This window comes from Phocoena sinus, chromosome 15, assembly GCF_008692025.1.
Source record: "Phocoena sinus isolate mPhoSin1 chromosome 15, mPhoSin1.pri, whole genome shotgun sequence".
In the NCBI taxonomy this organism is placed as follows: domain Eukaryota; kingdom Metazoa; phylum Chordata; class Mammalia; order Artiodactyla; family Phocoenidae; genus Phocoena; species Phocoena sinus.
Window position 1 is genome coordinate 28995116 of NC_045777.1, and position 21315 is coordinate 29016430.

Below are 21315 nucleotides of genomic sequence, written 5' to 3' on the forward strand. Positions count from 1 at the left end.
GTAAGCCTCTCTTAGAAAAGAACTTTTGATCAGAAACCTGAAGGAGGCAAAGGGGCCAGATAGATCTCTCGGGGAAGAGCACTGGAGGTAGAAGGAACTGCACATGCAAAGACCCTAAGGCAAGAAAGAGCTTGGCCTTCTCCATTTGAGAAGCAATGACAAAAATAAGTCTTATTTTGTGAAAATGGCTTCAAATTCCAATTTAATGAGACATTTTATCTTTTTAATCAGTTCCCCCAAAGTCTGAGTAATATGCTCAAGATCAATGTCAGATCTAGATGGAAACTTTGAGATGAGCTCAGTCTGATCCCCTGTTATAAAGATGGACAAATTGAGGCCCAGACAGGCCAAGTGATTGCTCTCAAGTTCGTAACAGTGAGGGAGTGCCATTAACTTTAGGGGCCTCAGTTCAAGGCCTCGTGTATAGCGAGAGCTCTGGATGAGTTTGCAGGGTTAAAGCCCAAGTTGGGTGGTTGTTCCTCAGATTCTCTCAGCTCTGGAGGCTGTGGAGTAGAAGGATCTGGGCAGAGCCCATGGTTCTTACCAGTGTAGCCCCCGTGCCTTCAATAAGCTGATACTATTTGTCATTTCTTTCATCATAACATATGGTCCCATTTTGAACAGTTTGAAGAAGGCATTCTGAACATTTGCCTCTCTCTGCTGGATAATAGTCTGAATTTTCACCGTGACCCTGCTACTGATGTGGCCCGCAGAGACGATCCCCAGTATATTGGCCGGGTGCTGAGTGCAATGGTGAGTGATGAGAAAGCCATAATAACTAGTTATTCCTGTATATCAAACCCAGCTATGGGTTAGGCACAACCACTTATAGCGTTGGTTGACATCTCACAAAATATAGTTGTGGCTGTTACCATCCCCATTTCGCACGCGTGGAGCCTCTACCTTAAAGAACATTCCTGAGACACACGGTGAGTGAGTGGCAAAGGCAGAACTGGACCCAGGCTGCCTGGCTCCAAAGCCCTTTCCACTGTATTGCGAGGCTTTCCTCCAGTGACGAAGGATTTGGTCTGCCAGGACCAGAAGGAGGCAAAGCTGAGAATTTGCTCCATCCTTGGGGCTCCTGGGAAAGGGGGTAAGCTCCTGAGTGAGCCTGAAGCGTTAACCTCCTTTGCTCTGACACATCCCATCCTCAGCACAGAGGGCTCGAGTGCCAGTGGGGAGGGCAGAGGCCAACACAGTCATTGTCTAGATGCGGAAACTGATGCCAGGGGGCTGAAGTGACTCATTCACAGCCTCAGCCTGTGAGTCTGGCCAGAACAAGGCCTCCAACTGCCCGCCCAGGGCCTCCTTCACTTGTCCAGTCCCTCCACGTGAGAAACCTGTCCCCACTTCCCCAGACACATGTGCACGTGCACTCAGAGGCACACATAAGCTGGATGCTGGAGGAATGCACTGCTCTGTAGTCAGTGTGCAGAGCACCTCCATCAGAAAGCATCCAAACAAGGGATAGCCTGCTCAAAAGTTACAAAGGAAAAAGCTAAAAGTCGGAGAGTTCTTGAACTTTAACCCTCTGAAACTAAATGATTACTCAGGAGGGTCTTTACCTTTTTTTTTTTTTTTTGATTAATGGACTAGGCATTTCAAGTCTCTTTTGAGTTGGGAGAATATCCAAGCTAACAAGCTAGTTACATGGTTAGAAATTTGAATGACCTTCTGACTGCATGATAGATATCGGGGGTCATCAGACAGCACTTCTTAACCCAAACTTCACAGGACAGCTGTGGGGAGGCCCAGGCAATGTGGAGGTGCTGAGGAAATGGTGGGGACCAAGGCAGCCGGGAAGAGTGCAAAGGAGAGGGAGTGGGGCCTGGGCCCAACCTGGAAAACCAAGTGGCCAAGGAAGGGGTGGATTAAAGCCAACGCCAAGGTCAAGGGAAGCTGGATTCAGGCACTTTAGGAAGTTGAGCCTCCTCAGCTCAGGAGAGGGGAGGGGAGGCAGCTGGCTCCAGTAGCTGCTAACTCACCCCTGCCCTCCAGACAAACCACTTGATCTCAGAGCTGGGTGCCTCAGCGGTACCTCCCCACTCTCTCTCCAGCCCTCCTGGTTGGGCTGGGCCACGAGCGAATTATGGCCTGTGTGGGGCTTTGAAACCTCGGCTTTCAGTCAGAGATGACCCTGCTGATTACCACTTTGGAGGCTGATGCACCTGTGACTCAGGAGATGGGGATGGGCCATGCAATCTTCCATCTTGAAGGAGCCCCATCTGGCCCCATCCTGCTATTCCAGCCCAGAACATCCTGGAGGGGCTGTGGAGCTCACCCACCACACAGAGAGACCGCGGAGGGCTGGGTCAGCCTGTCCTGGGCAAGGATCCTTCCATTTCCAGACTGTTCGTCCTCATAGGCCTTGCCCTTGTGGCTCCCACAGAGAGAGGGAGCCGTTCTCACTGTAAGGTTGGGATAAATGCTAGTCAAAGTTTCATAAACTCTGAAAACTTGGCTGCTGGAAGACAGCTGAGGGAGTACTTGTTTCTAGAGTTCCCTGTGTTGGAAGGTGAAGAATGGAAGCCCAGAGAGGTGAATCGACTCCCGCACAAGCAGTCACCCAGCTGACAAGCAGCCAGGCTGGGCTTGCAACTCGGGTTTCTTCTTCTTCTTTTTTTTTTAATTTTTTATTGGAGTAGGGTTGCTTTACAATGTTATGTTAGTTTCTGCTGTACAGCAAAGTGAATCAGTTATGCGTATACATCTATCCTCTCTTTTTTAGATTTCCTTCCCATTTAGGTCACCACAGAGCATTGAGTAGATCTCCCTGTGCTATACAGTAGGTTCTCATTAGTTATCTATTATTTTACTTTATTTAAAATTTTTTTTTAAATTGGGGTATAGTTGTTTTACAGTGTTGTGTTAGTTTCTACTGTACAGCAAAGTGGAGTTCCCTGTGCTATACAGCAGGTTCTTATTAGTTATCTGTTTTATACATAGTAGTGTATATATGTGAATCCCAATCTCCCAATTCATCCCACCACCCCCTTTCCCCCTTGGTAACCATATATTCGTTCTGTACATCTGTGTGTCTAGTTCTGCTTTGCAAATACGTTCATCTGTACCATTTTTCTAGATTGCATATATAAGCAATAATATACGATATTTGTTTTTCTCTCAGGTTTCTCCTTTTATCATTCTCTTTTAACTTTTTATCATGGAAAAGTTCAGACTTTCACTAAAGTAGAGGAAAAAGTAAAATGAACTCTTACGTACCCATCACCGGCTTCAGCCATTACCCACTCAAGGCCATTCTTGTTTCATCTCTGTCCCTTCCTCCACAGATTGTTTGATAAATCCCAGACATTATATCATTTCATCCCTAAATATTTCAATATGAGCCTATAAAAGACTAGGACTAAGAAACTCAGATCTTTTTTTTTTTTTTTTTTTTTTTTTCGGTACGCGGGCCTCTCTCACTGTTGTGGCCTCTCCCGTTGCGGAGCACAGGCTCCGGTCGCGCAGGCTCAGCGGCCATGGCTCACAGGCCCAGCCGCTCTGTGGCATGTGGGATCCTCCCAGACCGGGGCACGAACCCGTGTCCCCTGCATCGGCAGGCAGACTTTCAACCACTGTGCCACCAGGGAAGCCCAGAAACTCAGATCTTTTGATCGCTAGCCCAGTGCTCTTTTCATACTGCATCGTGGTTGTGTTACTTATACAAGAATCATGCCTTAAGTTGAGGGAATGAATAAATGAATGAATGAATGAAAAGCAACAGTCCATCTTTATTCTTTCCAAGAAGAAGTTAGTTGCTAAAGTTCTCAGGTGATCTTTTTAGAAGACCAGGACACCAAAAGAGAGCTTCAAACCACGGACTCTCAAGTCAGGCAACAGCAGCTGCCCATGAGTTCTGGCCAGAAATTGCCTGCAGGCTGATTTTCTGCCCGTCCCTCACCACTGACAAGCCCCGGAGCCTCAGTTTTCCCTGTGAGCTGGGAATGATATGTGAATTAGGGGCAAACATGGCCTGTTAAGGAAAGCACTGTTAAATTCATATACCGCTTGATACCCCTAGGGGGATCATTATCACAATTATCATCCAAATCACCCAGAAAGACAGAAAATCCACTTGAAGGAGGCTCCCTTCCGTGTCTCCTTATCTTGTCCCCTGAACTCTGCATGTCATTCTCTGTGCTGAATTCTTTGGGGTTTTTTTCCTGCCCAGATCAATGCCAATGATGACTATGGTGTGGTTTCTGGGAACTGGAGTGGTAACTACGTAGGTGGCCAGGACCCAAGGAACTGGAATGGCAGCGTGGAGATCCTCAAGCAGTGGCAAATTTCTGGCTTCAGGCCAGTCCGATACGGCCAGTGCTGGGTCTTCGCTGGGACCCTCAACACAGGTACTCTGGGTGTGATGTGCCTTTCCTGGGTGGGCAGCAGTGGGGTACCCCAAGATACCATCTCCACTGCACCCCAAGTCCTCAGACTGCCCTTGACTTGCAGTGCTGCGGTCTTTGGGGATTCCCTCCCGAGTTATCACCAACTTCAACTCAGCTCATGACACAGACAAAAACCTCAGCGTGGATGTGTACTATGACCCCAGAGGATGGCCCATGGACAAAGGCAGTGACAGCGTATGGTGAGTGTCTGACCCTTTCTGAGCACCACATCTGAGCAGCTTCTCCCTAGCTCTCCCCAGCTCCTGGGACCCAGCTGCAAACAGGAGTTAGGAGGCAAGTACCATGTCAACATATGGTTTAGAGTGGAAATGCTATCACTTCTTGACCTTTTGGCTAAGATCAAGTGTAAAATGAAAATGCTGAATCTAGCAAGAATCTAGCAAGACCCGAAACAGCTCTTCTCAGAGTTCTGCAAATTCTGATGGTCTACTTTATCTGGCCGCCAGATGAAGGCTGTTATACCAGTGAAAGATATGATTCCTGGGCTCTTCCCTGAATTTGTAGCGCCCACTAGACCCTATGCTACTTTAGAAGATAAACACTGAAACTATTGATTTTCTAGTAATAAATATAGACTTATGTCACTTCAGGCAACCCATATGACTTTTGGGTTTTCTTAGAGACAAGCGACACATTTTCTCTTATGGATATATACTTGCTGTGTATCGTGGTTGATAGAATAACATGTTAGCTTATTCTGGATTCCAACTGAACAAAAAGAAGCTTTATATGTAACTGGGCATATATATTTCTAACCATAAATATGCTATGTGCACACGAATCTATCCACACACATATGTATGTAATATATAATAAATGCCAACTGGAAGTAAGTTATCTAAAACTTATAGACATATATTCATAACTTTGTATAGCTGCATATATACATAAAATAGATATTGTTACAGCTATTTAAGATTAAACCATATGCCAAGTTATTACCAGATGGCAACTGAAAATAACTATGTCTATATCTGTATATACACATAGATATCTATGTGTCTATGTATATAAAGTACTACATGCATATGTCAATAATCCATTGTTTGAATTCATTTTAAAGGCTATACACACACATAATCCCTCACATACATATACTTGTCTAGATAACCTGATAACAGATGCCATCTTATTTCCAGATGTTCAACTTTGAAATGGTCTATAAAAAAATTCTTTATTACTTATTATTCCCAGAATAAGTAGATCCAACTTTACTGAAATGTACTCAGGGTAACGAATAAAGTCAAAGCAATATTAACATTAACAGAAAAAGCTTTTAAAACAAATAAACAACACCCCACACCAATAATGGCACTGGGTAGTGTAAGCAGACCCTCCCCTCTGAAGGGAGGGAGGAGTATGAATTCACTCAAGGTCACATGGATTCTAGGGTTTAATGGGGCAGAGAAAGCTTATTTCAGAGGTTCTTTCTTAACCTGCCCGTACACAACGTTTCTCTCTAGTGGCACGGCTACTTACAGAGAGGTTTTTTTTCCAGCTTCTCATAAATGAAGGTCTTTTCTTCTCCCTGTTTTTTTCTTTTGTTACTGTGTCCAAAATCCCATTGTAACCTGTTCTGATCCTTGGGGCAATGACAGTCCTGACTTTGGCTTCCTTCACAAAAGGAGATGCTTGGTTCAACAAACGACTGATTTGGGGAAGGGGAGGCCCCCTTTGGCGTAACCCTTCTGTAATCACCCTGCACACTAGCAACTGCAGAGAGACCAGGATGCTTAAGGCTCAGTCCCTCCACTGAGAGCATATCTGGTGCTGCTAGGAGATAAGGAGTGGGGAGGCCATTAGTAGAAGCTATTTAGCAATGTGGGATGGTGTGGGGTATGCCAGGTGTGTGATTCAGAGAGTAAGCACTGTGGGAACTCAGGGAGGGAGCCATCAAGGAAGACTTCCTAGGAACAGGAAGGTGGGGCCTTTAAGCTGAATTTGTAATTAGTCCTGAGATCTCTTGGCTCCTGGTTCATGCTACCACTCCACATTAGCTTCATAATTCATTCCAAATATAATCACCTTGGGGCAAGTCTGGGCCTGTGGAGACATTCCAGGGTGTCTCCAATGTCATTTCTGTTGGCCTCATTGCAGGGTATGGGGCCCTAAAGCTGTGATTTCTCCTGGGAGTCTCATCCCCCCTCATCAGAACCGTCCTCAGAAAGCAGTGAGAGCTGTGAGACCCTCCCCACCCTCCTCCCTACCAGTTGTGGGTGGGGAACCTGCTCTGGGTGGTGTGCAGACAGGGAATCCTGAGCCCTAGTTCCAGCCCCACTACCATCTGGCTCCAGAACTTGTGAAAGCCACTTCATGTTTCTGGTCCCCAGTTTCCCCAGCAGTGAAATATAAAGGTTGGCCTGAAACTAGATGTTCACTTAAGTCTTTTTAATTATTTTATTCTCTGCAGCTTCAGTTTGCCCCACTTTTTATGTAAGAGCTACCCCTCCCAAGGGAGCTATTGCATCCCTTCAACATGGTTCCCACCAGGGGGTAGTGGGGGAGCTATCCCACGAGTCATTGTCTGCACAGAGTGGGATTACTAACCTATTATTAAAAGGACAGTTTGGGTTTGAACAGAAATCCTTCCAACTGAATCTTTGTATGTTGTAAATGTTAAAAATTTTTAGAACCTTGTCCAGATTTGCTTAAAGTAATAGAATGTAAGGATCAAGTGAGGTTACGCATCTGAAAGTGCTTAATAATAATAACAGCAGCAACTAATAATTTGCTGAGCAATTGTTGTATTCCAGGTAATGTTCTGAGTGCTTGCATGTACTCTTCAGAAACAATGAAGTAGGCACTATTATGAACACCGCATTTTACAGTTGAGGAACCGGACACACAGAGTCATTCACCCAAGGGCAGGTAACTAGAAAATGGTGGAGCTGGGATTTGAACCCAGGCGGCTTTGTAAACTATGAAGCACCAGAGAGATGCCAAAGAATGTTATCACTATTCCTGACTGATATTTGAGAATTCAGACCGCTTACTTTGAGATTTTCCAGAAAAGGAGTGGCTGGACACCAACCAGGTGGAAAAGCTGGGTTCTTAGGTTCACACTTAGGCAGCAAATGCAACTTTTCTATGATACTAGATGCTGTCTCAGCAGCTCAGTGGGGAGAAACAATTTGCACAAAGTCAAACTGAAATAGCATCCAAGTTGGAGGTGGACCTAGGTGTCTGTCAACATGACTCTCCCCAGTCAAAGAACATTAGAGCTGGAAGGGATCTTAGAGAGAGACCTACTCATTTCATAAATGAGAAAACAGAGGCCCAGGGGGAAGCACCAGTAAACAGCTGGAGACATTCGGACGCTCTAAGTAAATGCCTAACTTTACGTAAATTCCTTAACTTTTCTGTACCTTATTTTCCCATCTGTAAAATGAAGGGCTAGGTCGGGGACCTCAAAAATTTCTTCTAGATCTTTCTTTGAATCACATTACAGGATCCAGTGGGGTCCATTTTCTTCTAAACCATTCTGCTCATGACAGTGGTTGGGCTTAAAAGGCACAAGGCTCTGGAGTTTTCACTTCTTCGGAGTCAGGACACTCTGGGGGAAGCTTCTTTAATATGGTTCCCTTCTACACCACTATAAAGGAGGTTTCTGAGACCTGCAACCAAATGATTTGGAACAGTTCGGCCAAGGTTATCTTTATCTTGGCATTTCTGGCTCATTTTCTTATTTCATTCAACTTGATTCCCCAGTTTCTCGAGTCACAGACTTGACTCTATTTGTAGCCTTTTATAGAGCTCCGAGGTGGAAGGCAGATGGAGATTTCCCGGCCCTGTGGTCAGGGAGGTGGAGTCGGTCAGTTCTGGAGAAGAGCTGTCAGAACCCATACCCCCCACTCGAGCCCTGGCTCCTAATGCATCTCTCCATGGCCACCAGCCTCCACTAATACTTAGCTAGTCCCCAACGTACCTGGAGTGGCTTGCTCAGACCCACAGCAAGGAAACCAAGGCTGCAAGAGTGTCCAGGTTCCACAACAATTCAATTCAGTGAGCATGATGTAAGTACTGCACGCCAGACCCTGCACTGGGCACAGGGCACCAAGAGGAGTGAGATACAGGAATCTCGCTAGAGGAGTTCCTAGCTGCATGAGAAGCTGGGTGATTACTGAGCAGAAGTCAAATAACTGAATCATGCAAGATGCAGGGATAGCACAGAGGTAAGGTTGGCACCCTCTGAGTATGTTAGGAAAAGATTTTCTGAAGGAGGTGGTATCTGAACTGCATTTGGAAGGACAAATAGGCAGAATGGGTAGGGATTTGGGTCACTTTCTAGAGAGGGTCTCCTGACCCCGTGAATTCAAAGGTAAGCATAACTCAGTTGCTGTCTCTAGGGGCGGTGGTTTATAAACTTCAAAGGTCGCATTAGAACTGATATGAGTGGAGGGAGCTGGGAAGGCAGGGAATCTGCATCTTTTTAAATAAATGCCTCAGTCTCTCCTTTTCCTAAACTCCTACTCCTGAAACACTCAAGACAGGAGCAGAGCCCAAGGTTGGGAGGTGGGAAAGAATGTGGCACACAACCAGAAACAAACCCGATGGTGCATTTGAAAGGCACATACATCCCAAGTAGCTGTGAGCAAAGTGCTGGCTTTCAAATGATGGAGGGACCAGGATGAACTTGTTATCTGCTTTGTCTTAAATTCCTGCCTTGCAAATAAGTATTCAAACATAGCTACTTACCAATCTATCTTAACCAACCCGCCCTTCTCTGGGGCTCTCTGCCAGGAATGAGATGAATGTGAAACGTGGTGTTCTCCCTGTTTCCTCATCCTCTCTTTCTCTTTTCACCCTTCTAGGGTCATCTTCCCACACTCCTACCTTCCTGGGTGAATTCTAACTGATCTTAAGGACCCATTCAAAAAGGCATTTTGTGGGGCTGCCTGGAGATAATTTTTGTGATGACTTTTTTTTCACAATTATAGGAAATCTCAGAAATATGTAAAGTAGTTTTCTATCCAATCTTTTCTTTATTAGTTGTTGTTTTTATAGAATTGGGATCATACATTTTACAAAGGCACGGGTAAATACGGAGCATATGATAGACACATCCTACTTTTCTCCACACCTGGAAACCAACCACTTCATAGTTTTAAATCGTGTGCTTTTGACTAAACATGATATTATGAACATTTTCACAATGTCATTAAATAATCTTCAAAAAATAAGATTTTAAAAGTATCATATTCCATTGAATGGTTAAACCATTATCTCTTTTCCTGCTATAAACTATCTCCTATTCCCTATGTTACCTATCCCCATTTTTTCCTACTGTAAATAACACAGTAACGAGCATTGTTATATGTAAATCTTGAGCATGTCTGTGATTAGTCCCATAAGAAAGATTCCTAGTAATGGTATATCCTGGGTTAAAGGGAAAGGACATTTTAAAATCATCTAGTGCTGTAGCCTTCCAGAAATTTTGTAATGACCTATGTTTCTTTTTTTTTTTAATTTTATTTTATTTAACTTTTTATACAGCAGGTTCTTATTAGTTATCTATTTTATACATGTTAGTGTATATATGTCAATCCCAATCTCCCAGTTCATCCCCCCCACCCCACCCCCTGCTAAAGACACACTAAACATTCTTTGTTTTTCACACACACACACTGTATTTTATTTTTATAAGAGATAAATAAACTGACACTAAGCATTGTAAATGGATGACCATAACAAAAGCAACAATGATTGCAATTACCAAACACGAAACACACTCACACTATGTCATACTATTGACATTCAGTCCAGTAATCCTCCACTGTAACAGCTCCTTTACTTTGCAGTGAAAATTGATTTGTATATTTTTTGCCTCTGAGTCCTTGTGGGATTTTTTTTTTATTCAAACAGAAAGTCACAAAAATTATAATCATCCTCATCAGTTCACTCAGTCCCACGTAATTAATTTTTTTTCATCTTGATCTTTTGTTAGCACTTTTATGAATTCCTCAGTTTTCCATTAGGGTTCTGAAAATGCTTATTCATTCAGTTCAGCAGTATAGTCAGTTACCAGAAACCTGTACTTGTCAAAGTCTTTTCCATGAATGCCTTGAAGATGAAACCCTTTTATAGGAACATTTTTGCAAAAGCATCAGAGTACACCCAGAACTGTCTGCAAATGACAAAAGACTTAAAAATAACCACAGTTAAACATTTGATGAAAGTTAATAATAATGCAATTGACAAGGAAATTTAGTTATTTCTGAGATATACATTTTAAAGCAATAACTAGAATTATGACTTATAACATTATACCAGAACATATAAGATTTATAGAAATTTCATGTAATGTCTGAAACATTTACGTTAACACATTTCCATACAAATAACCCAAAGAAAGTTTAGTATTAGTTCGTTTCTTTTTCTTTCTTTCTTTGTTTTTTTATACTGCACGTTCTTATTAGTCATCAATTTTATACACATCAGTGTATACATGTCAATCCTAATCGCCCAATTCAGCACACCACCATCCCCGCCCCACTGCGATTTTCCCCCCTTGGTGTCCATACGTTTGTTCTCTACATCTATGTCTCAACTTCTGCCCTGCAAACCAGTTCATCTGTACCATTTTTCTAGATTCAACATACATGCATTAATATACGATATTTGTTTTTCTCTTTCTGACTTACTTCATTCTGTATGACAGTCTCTAGATCCATCCACGCCTCAACAAATGACTCAATTTCGTTCCTTTATATGGCTGAGAAATATTCCATTGTATATACGTACCACATCTTCTTTATCTATTCATCTGTCGATGGGCATTTAGCTTGCTTCCATGGCCTGGCTATTGTAAATAGTGCTGCAATGAACATTGGTGTGCATGTGTCTTTTGGAATTATGGTTTTCTCTGGGTATATGCCCAGTAGTGGGATTGCTGGATCACATGGTAATCCTATTTTTAGTTTTTTAAGGAACCTTCATACTGTTCTCCAAAGTGGCTGTATCAATTTATATTCCCACCAACAGTGCAAGAGGCTTCCCTTTTCTCCACACCCTCTCCAGCATTTGTTGTTTGTAGATTTTCTGATGATGCCCATTCTAACTGGTGTGAGGTGATACCTCATTGTAGTTTTGATTTGCATTTCTCTAATAATTAGTGATGGTGAGCAGCTTTTCATGTGCTTCTGGACCATCTGTATGTCTTCTTTGGAGAAATGTCTATTTAGGTCTTCTGCCCATTTTTGGATTGGGTTGTTTGTGTCTTTAATATTGAGCTGCCCGAGCTGTTTATATATTTTGGAGATTAATCCTTTGTCCGTTGATTCGTTTGCAAATATATTCTCCCATTCTGAGGGTTGTCTTTTCGTCATGTTTATGGTTTCCTTTGCTGTACAAAAGCTTTGAAGTTTCATTAGGTCCCATTTGTTTATTTTTGTTTTTATTTCCATTACCCTAGGAGGTGGATCAAAAAAGATCTTGCTGTGATTTATGTCAAAGAATGTTCTTCCTACGTTTTCCTCTAAGAGTTTTATAGCGTCCGGTCTTACATTTAGGTCTCGAATCCATTTTGAGTTTATTTTTGTGTATGGTGTTAGGGAGGGTTCTAATTTCAGTCTTTTACATGTAGCTGCCCAGTTTTCCCAGCACCACTTATTGAAGAGACTGTCTTTTCTCCATTTTATATCTTTGCCTCATTTGTCATAGATTAGTTGACCATAGGTGCATGGGTTTATCTGTGGGCTTTCTATCTTGTTCCATTGATCTGTGTTTCTGTTTTTGTGCCAGTACTATATTGTCTTGATTACTGTAGCTTTTTAGTATAGTCTGAAGTGAGGGAGTCTGATTCCTCCAGCTCCGTTTTTTTCCCTCAAGACTGCTTTGGCTACTTGGGGTCTTTTGTGTCTCCATATAAATTTTAAGATGATTTGTCCTAGTTCCGTAAAAAATGCCATTGGTAATTTGATAGGGATTGCATTAAATCTGTAGATTACTTTGGGTAGTATAGTCATTCTCACAGTATTGATTCTTCCAATCCAAGAACATGGTATATCTCTCCATCTGTTGGCATCATCTTTAATTTCTTTCATCAGGGTCTTATAGTTTTCTACATACAGGTCTTTTGTCTCCCTAGGAAGGTTTACTCCTAGGTATTTTATTCTTTTATTTGCAATGGTAAATGGGAGTGATTCCTTAATTTCTCTTTCAGATATTTCATCATTAGTGTATAGGAATGCAAGAGATTTCTGTGCATTAATTTTGTATCCTTCAACTTTACCAAATTCATTGATTAGCTCTAGTAGTTTTCTGGTGGCATTTTTAGGATTCTCTATGTATAGTATCATGTCATCTGCAAACAGGGACAATTTTACTTCTTCTTTTCCAAATTGTATTCCTTTTATTTCTTTTCCTTCTCTGATTGCCGTGGCTAGGATTTCCAAAACTGTGTTGAATAATAGTGGTGAGAGTGGACATCCTTGTCTTGTTCCTGATCTTAGAAGAAATGCTTTCAGTTTTTCACCATTGAGAATCATGTTTGCTGTGGGTTTGTCATATATGGCCTTTATTATGTTGAGGTAGGTTCCCTCTATGCCCACTTTCTGGAGAGTTTTTATCATAAATGGGTGTTGAATTTTGTCAAAAGCTTTTTCTGCATCTATTGAGATGATCATATGGTTTTTCCTCTTCAACTTATTAATATGGTGTATCACATTGATTGATTTGCATATATTGAAGAATCCTTGCATCCCTGAGATAAATACCACTTGATCGTGATGTATGATCCTTTTAATGGGCTGTTGGATTCTGTTTGCTAGTATTTTGTTGAGGATTTTTGCATCTATATTCATCACTGATATTGGTCTGTAATTTTCTTTTTTTGTAGTATCTTTGTGTGCTTTTGGTACCAGGTGAAGGTGGCCTCATAGAATGGGTTTGGGAGTGTTCCTTCCCCTGCAATTTTTTGGAAGACTTTGAGAAGGATGCATGTTAGCTCTTCTCTAAATGTTTGATAGAATTCACCTGTGAAGCCACCTGGTCCTGGACTTTTGTTTGTTGGAAGATTTTTAATCACAGTTTCAATTTCATTACTTGTGATTGGTCTGTTCATATTTTCTGTTTTTTCCTGGTTCAGTCTTGGAAAGTTATACCTTTCTAAGAATTTGTCCATTTCTTCCAGGTTGTCAATTTTATTGGCATAGAGTTGTTTGTAGTAGTCTCTTAGGATGTGTTGTATTTCTGCTGTGTGTTGTAACTTCTCCTTTTTCATTTCTAATTTTATTGATTTCAGTCCTCTCCCTCTTTTTCTTGATGAGTCTGGCTAATGGATTATCAGTTTTGTTTATCTTCTCAAAGAGCCAGCTTTTAGTTTTAAAGATCTTTGCTATTGTTTTCTTTGTGTCTATTTCATTTATTTCTGCTCTGATCTTTATGATTTCTTTCCTTCTGCTAATTTTGGGTTTTGTTTGTTCTTCTTTCTCTTGTTCCTTTAGGTGTAAGATTAGATTGTTTGAGATTTTTCTTGTTTCTTGAGGTAGGCTTGTATAGCTATAAACTTCCCTCTTAGAACTGCTTTTGCTGCATTCCATAGGTTTTGGATCGTCGTGTTCTCCTTGTTATTCGTCTCTAGGTATTTTTTTATTTCCTCTTTTATTTCTTCTGTGATATCTTGGTTATTTAGTAATGTATTGTTTAACCTCCATGTGTGTTTGTGTTTTTTACATTTTCTTCCCTGTAATTCATTTCTGATCTCATAGCGTTGTGGTCATAAATATGCTTGATATGACTTTAATTTTCTTAAATTTACTGAGACTTGATTTGTGACCCATGATGTGATCTATCCTGGAGAATATTTTGTGCGGACTTGAGAAGAAAGTGTAACCTGCTGTTTTTGGATGGAATGTCCCATAAATATCAATTAAATCTATCTGGTCTCTTGTGTCATTTAAAGATTCTGTTTCCTTATTTATTTTCATGTTGGTTGATCTGTCCATTGGTGTAAGTGAGGTGTTAAAGTCCCCCACTATTATTGTGTCACTGTCGATTTTCTCTTTTATAACTGTTAGTAGTTGCCTTATGTATTGAGGTGCTCCTATGTTGGGTGCATATACATTTATAATTGTTATATCTTCTTCTTGAATTGATCCCTTGATCATTATGTAGTGTCCTTCCTTGTCTCTTGTAACATTCTTTATTTTAAAATCTGTTTTATCTGATATGAGTATAGCTACTCCAGCTTTCTTTTGATTTCCATTTGCATGGAATATCTTTTTCCATCCCCTCACTTTCAGTCTATATGTGTCCCTAGGTCTGAAGTGGGTCTCTTGTAGACAGCATATATATGGGTCTTGTTTTTGTATCCATTCAGCAAGCCTGTGTCTTTTGGTTGGAGCATTTAATCCATTCACATTTAAGGTAATTATCGATATGTATGTTCCTGTGACCATTTTCTTAATTGTTATGGGTTTGTTTTTGTAGGTCTTTTTCTTCTCTTGTGTTTCCCACTTAGAGAAGTTCCTTTAGCATTTGTTGTAGAGCTGGTTTGGTGATGCTGAATTCTCTTAGCTTTTGCTTGTCTGTAAAGCTTTTGATTTCTCCATCGAATCTGAATGAGATCCTTGTTGGGGACAGTAATCTTTGTTGTAGGTTCTTCCCTTTCATCACTTTAAGTATATCATGCCACTCCCTTCTGGCTTGTAGAGTTCCTGCTGAGAAATCAGTTGTTAACCTTATGGGAGTTCCCTTGTATGTTTTATGTCATTTTTCCCTTGTTGCTTTCAATAATTTTTCTTTGTCTTTAATTTTTGCCAATTTGATTACTATGTGTCTCAGTGTGTTTCTCCTTGGGTTTATACTGTATGGGACTCGCTGAGCATCCTTGACTTGGGTGGCTATTTCCTTTCCCATGTTAGGGAAGTTTTCCATTATAATCTCTTCAAATATTTTCTCTGGTCCTTTCTCTCTCTCTTCTCCTTCTGGGACCCCTATAATGCGAATGTTGTTGCTTTTAATATTGGCCCAGAGGTCTTTTAGGCTGTCTTCATTTCTTTTCATTCTTTTTTCTTTATTCTGTTCCACAGCAGTGAATTCCACCATTGTCTTCCAGGTCACCTATCCGTTCTTCTGCCTCAGTTATTCTGCTATTGATTCCTTCTAGTGTAGTTTTCATTTCAGTTATTGTATTGTTCATCTCTGTTTGTTTGTTCTTTAATTCTTCTAGGTCTTTGCTAACATTTATTGCATCTTCTCCATCTGTGCCTCCATTGTTTTTCCAAGGTCCTGTTTCATCTTCACTATCATTATTCTGAATTCTTTTTCTGGAAGTTTGCCTATCTCTACCTCATTGAGTTGTTTTTCTGGGGTTTTATCTTGTTCCTTCATCTGGTATATAGTCCTCTGCTTTTTCATCTTGTCTATCTCTCTGTGAATGTGGTTTTTGTTCCACAGGCTGCAGGACTGTGGTTCTTCTTGCTTCTGCTATCTGCCCTGTGGTGGATGAGGCTATCTAAGAGGCTTGATGGGAGGGACTGGTGGTGGGTAGAGCTGACTGTTTCTCTGGTGGGCACAGCTCAGTAAAACTTTAATCCACTTGACTGTTGATGGGTGGGGCTGGGTTGCCTCCCTGTTGGTTGTTTGGTCTGAGGCCACCCAACACTGGAGCTTACCTGGGCTCTTTGATGGGGCTAATGACAGACTCTGAGAGGGCTCACGCCAAGGAGTACTTCCCAGAACTTCTGCTGCCAGTGTCCTGCATTGTGGTTTCACTTGTCCCCATGGTGAAACAGAGCTACCCCCTGCCTCTGCAGGGGACCCTCCAACACTAGCAGGTAGGTCTGGTTCAGTCTCCCCTGGGGTCACTGCTCCTTCCCCTGGGTCCCGATATGCACACTACTTTGTGTGTGCCCTCCAAGAGTGGAGTCTCTGTTTCCCCCAGTCCTGTTGAAGTCCTGCAATCAATTCCCACTCGTCTTCAAAGTCTGATGCTCTAGGAATTCCTCCTCCCGTTGCCGGACCCCCAGGTTAGGAAGCCTGACGTGGGGCTCAGAACCTTCACTTCAGTGGGTGGACTTCTGTGCTATAAGTGTTCACCAGTCTGTGAGTCACCCACCCACCAGTTATGGGATTTGATTTTACTGTGATTGTGCCCCTCCTACCATTTCATTGTGGCTTCTCCTTTGTCTTTGGATGTGGGGTGTCTTTTTTGGTGAGTTCCAGTGTCTTCCTGTCAATGATTGTCCAGCAGCTAGTTGTGATTCTGGTGTTCTGGCAAGAGGGAGTTTGACCTGTGTTTCTTTACAGTACTGAGAGTATGTGCTCTTCCTACTCATATCATTGGTTGGTATTATTTATCATTGTCTGTTTTTTTACCTCTTATGGCCTTATTCCTTCTGTCTTGTTTTGGAGCTGACTTTGTAACTCTCCCCTTGTTCTCTGAAGGATGTAGCAGGGTCACAGTGCACCTGATCAGTACTTAGGGAGCACTTCTAATCCTTCTGACAACTGTATAGTGTAGAACTCCCAATCTGGTCCCCATAGGAAGCCTTGCAGGTTTCATTTTACAACATGCAAAACAAAAACAATATTTTCCTGATTATAAGACACTAAAAAAATAATTAGTGAGAGTAATAGTAATATAGCTACCCAAAGAAAACCACTAACAACATTTTGAGATAGAGCCTTCCAGACATTTCATTCTGTTTTTGTGCATTGAGTGTTAATTACCCAAATGAGACCAAGTTAAATAGTCTATTTCATAATTTTTATTATCTTTCTTGTCAATAAATTAAAATTTAGAGGGACAGTATAGTTTAGTAGTTAAAAGCATGGACCCTGCAGCCCTCTGCCTGGGTTAAAATCCCACTCTGCCTATTTACTCACTTTGAGACCTTGAAAAAGTCACTTAACTTCTTCTCTGTGCCTCAGTTTCTAGAACTGTCAAAAGGAGATAATAATTATTCCTATCTTATATGAGCATTGTGAAGATTAAATGAGCTACTATATAAGACAGAAAACTTAATAATATTCTGTGTTGACACAACTGTATTAGCTATTAGTGTTTATATAATATACATATTTTTAAATATCTATTTATTTTGTAAATATAGAATTACAGAAGTAATAAGTAATTTTCATTATAGATTATGAAAACACTACAGAAATAAATAACGTGCAACTTAGTTCATATGCACCAAAATCTGTCCATGTGCACAATATATACACCAAACCATTATTTAAACTGTGGTTATCTAAGATAATAGAATTATGGGTGACTAACTTTCACTGCTTTTTTTAATGTATAATTTTCTAAATCGGAATAGTTTCATCATATTAATATGTTTTTTATAAGCTTATACATATACACACTATTTTGTAATTTTTTTTCTTACTTGGTCATATAAGTTAGGCATCTTCCATGTCAGTGCTAGATTAATTTTCCTCATTCTTTTGGACAACTGCACGATATTCTCCTGCATGGCTGTGCCACAATTTATCTGACCAATTCCTTACTGATAAATTTTTCCTCCGTTATTTTTGCTATTACAAACAATGCTTCAGTGAACATCTTTCCATGTACATCTATGTGCACTAATGTGAGGGTTTTTATAGGAGAAATTCCTAGAAGTGGAACTACTGGCTCAGTGAGTATATAGTTTTTAAAGGTATTTCAAACTCATTGCCAAATTGCCCTTCACAAATGTCATACCAATTTAAACTCCCACCAGCAGTGTATAACACTGCTTGTTTTCCCACACAATGATGAGTATCATACAACAATGTGTATCATCCTATGCTTTCATCTTTGTCAGACTAATAAGTGTAATGGTATTTCTTTGTCATTTTAATTTTCTTTCTTTTTTTTTTAAACATCTTTATTGGGGTATAATTGCTTTACAATGGTGTGTTAGTTTCTGCTTTATAACAAAGTGAATCAGCTATACATATACATATGTTCCCATATGTCTTCCCTCTTGCGTCTCCCTCCCTCCCACTCTCCCCATCCCACCTTTCCAGGCTGTCACAAAGCACCGAGCTAATATCCCTGTGCCTTGCGGCTGCTTCCCCCCAGCTATCTACCTTACTACGTTTGTTAGTGTGTATATGTCCATGACTCTCTCTCGCCCTGTCAAAACTCACCCCTCCCCCTCCCCATACCCTCAAGTCCGTTCTCCAGTAGGTCTGCGCCTTTATTCCTATCTTACCCCTAGGTTCTTCATGACATTTTTTTCCCCTTAAATTCCATATATATGTGTTAGCATACGGTATTTGTCTTTTTCTTTCTGACTTACTTCACTCTGTATGACAGACTCTAGGTCTATCCATCTCATTACAAATAGCTCAATTTCATTTCTTTTTAAGGCTGAGTAATATTCCATTGTGTATATGTGCCACATCTTCTTTATCCATTCATCCGATGATGGGCGCTTAGGTTGTTTCCATGTCCTGGCTATTGTAAATAGAGCTGCAATGAACATTTTGGTACATGACTCTTTTTGAATTTTGGTTTTCTCAGGGTATATGCCAAGTAGTGGGATTCCTGGGTCATATGGTAATTCTATTTGTAGTTTTTTAAGGAACCTCCATACTGTTCTCCACAGTGGCTGAACCAATTCACATTCCCACCAGCAGTGCAAGAGTGTCCCCTTTTCTCCACACCCTCTCCAGCATTTATTGTTTCTAGATTTTTTGATGATGGCCATTCTGACTGGTGTGAGATGATATCTCATTGTAGTTTTGATTTGCATTTCTCTAATGATTAATGATGTTGAGCATTCTTTCATGTGTTTGTTGGCATTCTGTATATCTTCTTTGGAGAAATGTCTATTTAGGTCTTCTGCCCATTTTTGGATTGGGTTGTTTGTTTTTTTGTTGTTGAGCTGCATGAGCTGCTTGTAAATTTTGGAGATTAATCCTTTGTCAGTTGCTTCATTTGCAAATGTTTTCTCCCATTCTTAGGGTTGTCTTTTGGTCTTGGTTATGGTTTCCTTTGCTGTGCAAAAGCTTCGAAGTTTCATTAGGTCCCATTTGTTTATTTTTGTTTTTATTTCCATTACTCTAGGAGGTGGGTCAGAAAGGATCTTGCTGTGATTTATGTCATAGAGTGTTCTTCCTATGTTTTCTTCTAAGAGTTTGATAGTTTCTGGCCTTACATTTAGGTCTTTAATCCATTTTGAGCTTATTTTTGTGTATGGTGTTAGGGAGTGATCTAATCTCATACTTTTACATGTACCTGTCCAGTTTTCCCAGCACCATTTATTGAAGAGGCTGTCCTTTCTCCACTGTACATTCCTGCCTCCTTTATCAAAGATAAGGTGTCCATATGTGCGTGGGTTTATCTCTGGGCTTTCTATCCTGTTCCACTGATCTATCTTTCTGTTTTTGTGCCAGTACCATACTGTCTTGATTACTGTTGCTTTGTAATATAGTCTAAAGTCAGGGAGCCTTATTCCTCCAGCTCCTTTTTTCGTTCTCAAGATTGCTTTGGCTATTCGGGGTCTTTTGTGTTTCCATACAAATTGCAAAATTTTTTGTTCTAGTTCTGTGAAAAATGCCAGTGGTAGTTTGATAGGGATTGCATTGAATCTGTAGATTGCTTTGGGTAGTAGAGTCATTTTCACAATGTTGATTCTTCCCATCCAAGAACATGGTATATCTCTCCATCTATTTGTATCATCTTTAATTTCTTTCATCAGTGTCTTATAATTTTCTGCATACAGGTCTTTCGTATCCTTAGGTAGGTTTATTCCTAGATATTTTATTCTTTTTGTTGCAATGGTAAATGGGAGTGTTTTCTTGATTTCACTTTCAGATTTTTCATCATTAGTATATAGGAATGCCAGAGATTTCTGTGCATTAATTTTGTATCCTGCTACTTTACCAAATTCATTGATTAGCTCTAGTAGTTTTCTGGTAGCATCTTTAGGATTCTCTATGTATAGTATCATGTCATCTGCAAACAGTGACAGCTTTACTTCTTCTTTTCTGATTTGGATTCCTTTTATTTCCTTTTCTTCTCTGATTGCTGTGGCTAAAACTTCCAAAACTATGTTGAATAAGAGTGGTGAGAGTGGGCAACCTTGTCTTGTTCCTGATCTTAGTGGAAATGCTTTCAGTTTTTCACCATTGAGGATGATGTTTGCTGTGGGCTTGTCATATATGGCTTTTATTATGTTTAGGAAAGTTCCCTCTATGCCTACTTTCTGGAGGGTTTTTATCATAAATGGGTGTTGAATTTTGTCGAAAGCTTTCTCTGCATCTATTGAGATGATCATATGGTTTTTCTCCTTCAATTTGTTAATATGGTTTATCACATTGATAGATTTGCGTATATTGAAGAATCCTTGCATTCCTGGAATAAACCCCACTTGATCATGGTGTATGATCCTTTTAATGTGCTGTTGGATTCTGTTTGCTAGTATTTTGTTGAGGATTTTTGCATCTATGTTCATCAGTGATATTGGCCTGTAGTTTTCTTTCTTTGTGACATCCTTGTCTGGTTTTGGTATCAAGGTGATGGTGGCTTCGTAGAAGGAATTTGGGAGTGTTCCTCCCTCTGCTATATTTTGGAAGAGTTTGAGAAGGATAGGTGTTAGCTCTTCTCTAAACGTTTGATAGAATTCACCTGTGAAGCCATCTGGTCCTGGGCTTTTGTTTGTTGGAAGGTTTTTAATCACAGTTTCAATTTCAGTGCTTGTGATTGGTCTGTTCATATTTTCTATTTCTTCCTGATTCAGTCTTGGCAGGTTGTGCATTTCTAAGAATTTGTCCATTTCTTCCAGATTGTCCATTTTATTGGCATAGAGTTGCTTGTAGTAATCTCTCATGATTTTTTTTATTTCTGCAGTGTCAGTTGTTACTTCTCCTTTTTCATTTCTAATTCTATTGATTTGAGTCTTCTCCCTTTTTTTCTTGATGAGTCTGGCTAGTGGTTTATCTATTTTGTTTATCTTCTCAA

General features: G+C 40.6%; 1 protein-coding gene across 1 annotated transcript in view; it reads left to right on the plus strand.

Annotated features, from left to right (window-relative positions):
- Window positions 1–21315, plus strand: part of TGM3 (transglutaminase 3) — a 51800-nt gene that overhangs the window by 13863 nt on the left and 16622 nt on the right. Inside the window, exons 5-7 of the mRNA XM_032605813.1 lie at window positions 625–753; window positions 4175–4352; window positions 4456–4591. Of these exons, the coding sequence (XP_032461704.1) occupies window positions 625–753; window positions 4175–4352; window positions 4456–4591 (443 nt within the window). The remainder of the gene's footprint in view (window positions 1–624; window positions 754–4174; window positions 4353–4455; window positions 4592–21315) is intronic.